This window comes from Cebus imitator, unplaced genomic scaffold (assembly GCF_001604975.1).
Source record: "Cebus imitator isolate Cc_AM_T3 unplaced genomic scaffold, Cebus_imitator-1.0 Scaffold89, whole genome shotgun sequence".
Taxonomy (NCBI): Eukaryota; Metazoa; Chordata; class Mammalia; order Primates; family Cebidae; genus Cebus; species Cebus imitator.
In genome coordinates this window covers 1,617,200-1,625,822 of record NW_016107404.1, presented here as the reverse complement: position 1 = coordinate 1,625,822, position 8,623 = coordinate 1,617,200, and the positions used below count along the sequence as shown (strand labels likewise).

Here is an 8,623-nt window from a genome sequence, read left to right as displayed (position 1 = left end):
TTGTCTTTGACTTATAGATTCCAGAGCAATATTGTAGCCTCGTCTTCACCAATATCCCTTTATCCAAGCCTTTCACTAAACCATTGACAAGAAGGTAATTTGAAATGGATTTTAATTTATTCTCCTATTTCTGCTTCTGATCCATGTCACCCTACCCCATACTTCTCAAGGAGTTTCTGGTAATCATAAGTTGTCCCTAAACGAGAGGAGCACACTAAGTTTTGGTGTAATTTGCTACACAGCAATTGATAACCCATGCATACGGGCACTAAGAACACCAATCACTATACCCATACTTTCTGTACTTCAAGGTATGCTATCCTAACTTCAGACAGAGTTTGATCATTCATAAGGCATTGAAAGTATAAATGTGAGAGCTCATGGCGGTGAGGAGCAGGGAGTATTTTTATATGCTTAATTGGTGAGCTTGAATTCATGCCCTAAAATTATCTTAAGGATCACCTGCGGTGCTCCTTAAAGGGTCAGATTCCTGCGTAGACTCTCACCTTCAGAGATTCCAATTTAGTACAGTGTAGGATTTAAGACATGCACTTTCGACTAGTTGCTTGGGCAATTCTGAGACAGGCAATCCCTGAGCTCCCTTGTGAAAAACACTGACTTAAAAGGTAAAGCCCAGAGCCAGGACCCCACCCTTCAGTTATCAGTCAATGACAGCAGAGCTAGCCACTGCCTGCCATGAGTTAATATTACTCTCTAGACACGAGTGAGTAAAGAGCAATTTCTGGATCAATGTCAGAAAGAAGCAGCATAATGAAACAGAAAAGATGCTGAACCGAGATTTGTTCATTCGGCACTGGAGCCCTAGACCCTCCCGGTGATAGGTGTACAGTAGGGAGCGAGACAGGTGATGTCCATGCCCTTACAAAGTTCATAGCCTAGTGCGAAAGATAAGTAAGCAAGTAAAATAAGTTAATTTCCTATGTTCATAAGTGCCATAGGAGACTAAACACAGCAATGTGACAGAGAAGCACCCTAGAATGTGTGTTGACAAGAGGAAAATAGATGGCAAGGGCTACGATGGCTCCCCTGAATCTAGACCTCAAAGAGAAGGAGCTAATGATGTGAAGATCTCAGGCTGTTTTCAATCAGAGAAGTTGGCAAACACAGAGCCTGAAGTGAGAGTGACGTGACACATTAGGGGAACAGAAAAAATGCCAGTTGGAGGCAAGGGAACAAGGGGCGGGGGAATGGAAGATGAAATGAGAGAGAAGGGCAGGACTTATGTTATGTAGGCTCCTGTAACAATGAGAAAAGAGATTGCATTTAATTCTAACTGAGCTGGGAAGCCACTGAAAGATTTTAAGTAATGGATTTCTATTTTGTAAGACATCCCTTTGGTTGCTGAGTAGGGACTGGACTGAGAGAAGGCAAGAGTGGAAACAGCTTGGCCGCTAATCAGCTGCACGGCTCCAGAGATCGAGTGCACTTGGGGCCTCAGTTTCCCAATTAGTAAAATGTTTGCCTGGCACCAAAGGAGTGGTATGGTTCCTTCTAGCTTCACTATTCTGTGAATACACCATGGTAGCCTGAATTTGAGCCAAGCTCTTATATGTGAGTGGAAAATAAGTCTCTGGTTTCCATCTCACTGCATGCCATGGTCACTTGATATCAGCTCAGCACTTCCTCTTCCTTTCCAAGGCTCCTGACTGGTGCCTGAAACCACACAGATGGCCTCCTTACCTGTCACATCCCAGCCCAGAGCCATCTGCCGGGGTTTCCAGTTTGGGGATGCTCCTGGTGGGAAATGATTGGCCAGACTGCTCTGTATCACTACCAGCCCTGCTACCCACCTCCAGCACCACCCTGCTGCCTACCACCAGCCTGTGCAGGCTTCTTTGAGCTCTTTTCTGGGAAGACAAATAGCATTATTAAATATTCAATACGCCTGCAAAGAGGCAGTGGACATGATAGACAGAACCTGCTTTTCAATTGTGCTGAGAGGGCAGCTGCCTACTCAGAGTGAGGCTGGGACAAAGGAGGTGTGGTCTCAGCCCATGCTTCCCAGGGCTCTTCTGATGTGTCCACCCTATGTGTGGTCCCAGACATGAGGCTTTTTTTTTTTTTTTTTTTTTTTTGAGACGGAGTTTCACTCTTGTTACCCAGGCTGGAGTGCAATGGCGCGATCTCGGCTCACTGCAACCTCCGCCTCCTGGGTTCAGGCAATTCTCCTGCCTCAGCCTCCTGAGTAGCTGGGATTACAGGCACGCACCACCATGCCCAGCTAATTTTTTGTAGTTTTAGTAGAGACGGGGTTTCACCATGTTGACCAGGATGGTCTTGATCTCTTGACGTCGTGATCCACACGCCTCGGCCTCCCAAAGTGCTGAGATTACAGGCTTGAGCCACCGTGCCTGGCTGAGGCTTTTATCTTTCATGGGGACAAGTCCCTCTACAGACCATTCCTCATTGTTGACATATCATCTTGTTCAAGTGACATGTGGCAATGTATGGAATTATAGATGTCTGAGATGTATGTGTACACATACATACACAGTTCTAAACAGAAATGTAACCTGTATTTACCTCAAATTCCCCCAGTTCATATGTGTGCAATGATACCCACATTCAGCACACATTAGCCATGTGCACGTAACTCATTTTAATACAGGTATTGCCTCTTGAAATACCCACAATCTGCAAATGGTAGCCATGTACACATAACTTATTTTAACACAAGGCCCACTTAATGCAATGTGGCTTTAAAAAGAGCCAGTTTTAAATGGCTACCCAGTGGGCACATGTAGCTCGATAGCCAGACAAATAGAAATATTGATTTTTAGATACACAGCAATAATAAAACCTTTCATTTATATACTCTCCTTCTGGGAATTTGCAGGATGTGTCACATCTCCCATATGCAGAGAGCCCGAAAATGTATCTATGCATGAGATGTGAAGCAGAATCAATATAAACACAGAGAATGTCCTGTGACATTCTAGTTAATGCTACCTATGCACCACATGCACCCTAAGCATCTGAATTCACACACCATCCAAAATATAAATTACAACAAGAATTTGCATGTAATATCATACACATGCATGCTATGTGACTATGTCTTAAGTAACATTACCTGGAGATTAAAGAAAAAAAAACTTTGTAAGTGCATTTTCATTTCCGCTTTTTCGGATTAGGTATAGTTATTGAAATAGAACACTATTACATGGTTAGATAATTGGGTAAAAATCCATTAAGCGATTCACTTAAGATTCGTACGATTTGCTATATATAGGTAAATACCTCCACATTAAAAATTAAGAAATAAACAAAGTTGCCTCTTGAAATCCAGAATGCTGTCTCATAACCTGGGCCGGGGTAATAAAGAGTAGAGGCCTACCTCGTTTTATCACATGTCACTGTATTGCACTTCACAGATCTTGCATTTCTCACAATTGAAGGTTTGTGGCAACCCTATGTGGAACAAGCCTATCGGTGACATTTCCACAATAGCCTATGCTCATTTTGTGTCTGTATGTACCATTTTGGTAATTCCCATAATACTTCAGACGTTTTCATTATTATTATATCTGTTATGGGGATCTGGAATTCGTGGTCTTAGATGTGACGATAGTAATTGTTTTGAGGTGTCATGAACCATGCCCACGTGAGACAATACGTTTGCTTGATACATGTTGTGTGTGTCTCGATTGCTCCACTGACTGGTCATTCCCTCATCTCTCTCCTGCTTTTCAGTCTTCCCTATTCTCTGAGTCCAAAACACATGGTAATTAGGTCAATTAATAACTCTACAGTGACCTCTAAGTGTGGAAGTGAAAAGAAGAGTTGCATGTCTCCCACGTTAAGTCAAAAACTAGAAGTAACTATGCTTAGTGAGGAAGTCATTTTCAAAGTAGACGTAAGCCAAAAGCTAGACCTCTTGAGCCAAGCAGCCGAGTTAGGAATGCAGAGAAAAAGTTCTTGAAGGAATTTAAAAGTACTACAGTGAACACACGAACAGGAAAGCAAAACTGCCTCGTTGCTGATGTGGAGAAAATTTTAATGGTCTGAAGAGAAGGTCAAACCAGACACAGCAGTCTTTTAAGCCAAAGACTAATCCAGAGCAAGGACCCGACTCTCTTCAATTCTGTGAAGGCTGAGAGAGGTGAGGAAGCTGCATAAGAAAAGTTGGAAGCTAGCAAAGGTTGGCTCATGACCCTGTCTTCATAACATAAAAATACAAGGTGGAGTTCCAAAATGGCGACAGGGGTGGCTGGGTGGCGGGTTGAGGCAGAGGAGTTCGAAGATGCGCCTGATGTGGAGCCGCTGGAGCCTACGCTTAGCAACATCATCGAGCAGCGCAGCCTGAAGTGGATCTTCGTCAGGGGCAAGGGTGGAGTGGGCAAGACCACCTGCAGCTGCAGCCTGGCAGTCCAGCTGTCCAAGGGACGTGAGAGTGTTCTGATCATCTCCACAGACCCAGCTCATAACATCTCAGATGCTTTTGACCAGAAGTTCTCAAAGGTGCCTACCAAGGTCAAAGGCTATGACAACCTCTTTGCTATGGAGATTGACCCCAGCCTGGGTGGCAGAGCTGCCTGACGAGTTCTTCGAGGAAGACAACTTGCTGAGCATGGGCAAGAAGATGATGCAGGAGGCCATGAGTGCATTTCCCGGCATCGATGAGGCCATGAGACATGCCAAGGTTATGAGGCTGGTGAAGGGCATGAACTTCTCCGTGGTGGTGTTTGACACGGCACCCACGGGCCACACACTGAGGCTGCTCAACTTCCCCACCATCGTGGAGCGGGGCCTGGGCCGGCTTATGCAGATCAAGAACTAGATCAGCCCATTCATCTCACAGATGTGCAACACGCTGGGCCTGGAGGACGTGAATGCAGACCAGCTGGCCTCCGAGCTGGAGGAGACGCTGCCTGTCATCCGCTCCGTTAGCGAACAGTTCAAGGACCCTGAGCAGACAACTTTCATCTGTGTATGCATTGCTGAGTTCCTGTCCCTATATGAGACAGAGAGGCTGATCCAGGAGCTGGCCAAGTGCAAGATCGACACACACAACATCATTGTCAACCAGCTCGTCTTTCCTGACCCTGAGAAGCCCTGCAAGATGTGTGAGGCCCGCCACAAGATCCAAGCCAAGTGTCTGGACCAGATGGAGGACCTGTATGATGAATTCTACATCGTGAAGCTGCCGCTGTTACCCCATGAGGTGAGGGGGGCAGACAAGGTCAACACCTTCTCAGCCCTCCTCCTGGAGCCCTACAAGCCCCCCAGTGCCCACTAGCACTGCTGCCGGCCCCAACCGCTGCCATTTCACACTCACCCTCCACCCTCCCCACCCCCTCAGGGCAGAGTTTGCACAAAGTCCCCCCCTTAGTACAGGGGGAGCCACTTGGGCAGGAGGCAGGGAGGGGTCCATTCCCCCTGGTGGGGCTAGTGGGGGATTGTAGTTGCCCCCTACCCCTCCTACCTCTTGCTCTCCAATAAAATGATCTTAAACTGCTAAAAAGAAAAAAAAAAATACAAGGTGAAGTAGCAAGTGCTGGTGGAGAAGCTGCAGCAAGTTAGCCAGAAGATTAGCTAAGACAATTAATGAAGGTAGTCACACTAAAATCCACACATTTTCAGTGTAGACAGAATAGACACCATCTAGGACTTTCACAGCTGGAGAAGTAAGAGAAGTAATTGCCCAGCTTTGAGGCTTTAAAGGGCAGGCTGACTGTCTTGTTAGGAGCTAATGCAGCTGATGACTTCGGGTTGAAACCAATACTCGTTGGCCATTCCAAAAATCCTGGGGCCCTTAAGAATTATGTTAAATCTACTCTGCCTGTGCACTATAAATGGAATGGCAAAGCCTGGATGACAAGGCATTGTTTAGAGCAAGGTTTACTAATTTTTTTTTTTTTTTTTTTTTTTTGAGAAAGAGTCTTGCTCCGTCATCCAGGCTGGGGTGCAGTGGTATGACCTTGGCTCACTGCAATCTCTGCCTCCTGGGTTCAAGTGATTCTCCTGTCTCACCCTCCCTAGTAGCTGGGACCACAGGCACTCGCCACCATGCTTGGCTAATTTTTTTGTTTTGTTTTGTATTTTTAGTAGAGATGGGGTTTCGCCATGTTGGCCAGCCTAGTCTTGAACTCCTGACCTCTGGTAAACTGCCCACCTTAGCCTCCCAATGTGCTGGGATTACAGGCATGAGTCACCATGTCTGGCTGGTTTACTGAATATTTTAAGCCCACTGTTGAGAAATACTGCTAAGTTCCTTTCAAAAATATTACTGCTCATTAACAATGCACCTAGTTACCCAAGAGCGCTGATGGAGAGATACACCAGGAGATTAATGTTGTTTTCATGCCCTGTTAACCCAATATCCATTCCATAGCCCACAGATCAAGGAGTCATTTTAACTTTCCTGTCTTGTTATTTAAGAAATACATTTTGTGAGGCTATAGCAACTATACATAGTGATTCTTCTAATGGATCTAGAAAAAGTACATTGAAAACCTTCTGGAAAAGATTGATCATTCTAGCTGTCATGAAGCACATTTGTGTTTCATGGCAGGAGGTCAAAATATCAATATTAAACATGAGTTTGGAAGAAGCTGATTTCAACCCTCACGGAGGTCCTTGAGGGGATGACTTCAGGGGAGGAAGTCACGGCAGATGTGGTGGAAATAGCAAGATAATCATAATTAGAAATTACAGCCTAAAGATATGACTGAATTGCTGTAATCTTATGATAAAACCTTAATGAATGAGGAGTTACTTCTTATGGATGAGCAAAGAAAGTAATTTCCTGAAATGGAATCTACTTCTGGTGAAGATGCTGTGAACACTGTTGAAATGACAACAAAGACTTAGAACAATCCATACACTTAGTTGATAAAGCAGCTGCAGGGCTTAAGAGGAGTGACTCCAATTTTGAAAGAAGTTATACTGTGGTTAACATGCTATCAAACAGCACCACATGCTACAGAGAAATCTTTCTTAAAAGAGTCAATTGGGCCAGGCAAGGTGGCTCATGCCTGTATTCCCAGCATTTTGGGAGGCCAAGGCAGGCGGATCACTTGAGATTAGGAGTTTGAGGCCACCTTGGCCAACATGGTGAAACCCCTTCTCTACTAAAAATACAAAAATTACCTGGGTGTGGTGGCGGGCATCTGAAATCCCAGCCACTCTGGAGGCTGAAGCAGGAGAATCAACCTGGGAGGCGGAGGCACAGTGAGCAGAGATTATGCCACCGCATTTCAGCCTGGTGACAGAGCAAAACTCTGTCTCAAGAAACAAACAAACAAAAATGAGTCAATCAATAAAGCAAACTTCTTTGTTGTCTTACTTTAAGAAATAACCACATGCCAGGTGCAGTGACTCATGTCTGTAATCCTGGCACTTTGGGAGGCTAAGGATTGCTTGAGCCCAGGAGTTGAAGACAAGCCTGGGCAACATAGCAAGATCCTGTCTCTACAAATAATTTTTAAAAACTAGCCAGGTGTGGTGGCACGTGTCTGGGGTCCCAGCTACTTGAGAGGGTGCAGTGAGCTGTGATCGTGCCACTGCACTCCAGCCCAGGTGACAGAGTAAGACCGTAAGACCCTATCTCAAGGAAAAAAAAAAAAAAACAACCCACTGCCACTCCAACCTTCAGGAACCACCAGCCTGACCAGCCATCTGCTATCAACACAGAGACAAGGCCCCCTACCAGCAATAAGATCATGACTCGCTGAAGGCTCAGATGATCACTTGCATCTTTAACAATAGTATTTTTTAATTAAGATGTGTATATTGTTTTTTAGACACAACGTTATTGCACACTTAATAGACTAAAAGATAAGGTAAACATAACTTCTACTGCACTGGGAAACCAAAAATGTGTGTGACTTGCTTTGTCACAATATTCATTTTGCTACAGTGGGCTAAAAGTGAACCCGCAACATCTCGGAGGGATGCTGGGATGCTGAACTTACTACATGGGCCACTTCTCATAACTCTGTTAGTTCAGATGAGGTGGAGCACTGAGTGTGGATTCTGATTATTCCTGATCATGTCACCTTGGTCACGTTATTCCCTGTGTTTGCTTCCTTAACCACAAGCAAAATAGATCAAACCTCACAGAGCTGCAGAAAAATCAAATGAAAACATTAACGTAAAGCACTTTGCATGATGTCTGGCACATAGTAACTCTCAGCAACAGTGAGCTCCTTCCCAGATGATCTGACAGAGCCAGAAGCCACTCAGTTCAAAGCACTATTTATGGGACACAACCTCTGCCCCTCAGAATCTGTGAAAGCAAAAAAGGATTATACATAAGAAGAGACCTAATGATTCTTAATGTCCTGTTTGTCCAACTCCATCCACAACAGTGGGTCTCCCAACTCCTCAGCGAGTTATTATATTTTCTAATGTCCTCAGCAAATAGCACAACCTTGTTCCATCACAAGCTTCCCCATCTTAACATGCTGCCACACCTCTGATTGCCTTTCCTAATCTAGAGGTTCTGCCTCCTTGTCCTGTCCTTCCCAGCAATTCCCCTTCTTATACACCCCTGCAGTTATGTATGCCAGAAAAACTAGCCCAATCAATGTTCTCTTGCAATTAATTTAGGTGGGAAATGAGAGAGTGAGTAGGCAGAGTGTGTATGCACATGCACGTG

At 44.9% G+C, this 8,623-nt stretch overlaps 1 protein-coding gene across 1 annotated transcript; it reads left to right on the top strand.

Moving 5' to 3' along the window:
• Nucleotides 1–4,212: 4,212 nt before the first annotated feature.
• Nucleotides 4,213–5,479, top strand: LOC108308912 (ATPase GET3-like). Its single transcript, XM_037740776.1, is given in 2 exon segments — nucleotides 4,213–4,544; nucleotides 4,546–5,479. Coding segments are annotated over 2 exon segments (1,044 nt in total). The 5' UTR covers nucleotides 4,213–4,215; the 3' UTR covers nucleotides 5,261–5,479.
• Nucleotides 5,480–8,623: the final 3,144 nt, after the last annotated feature.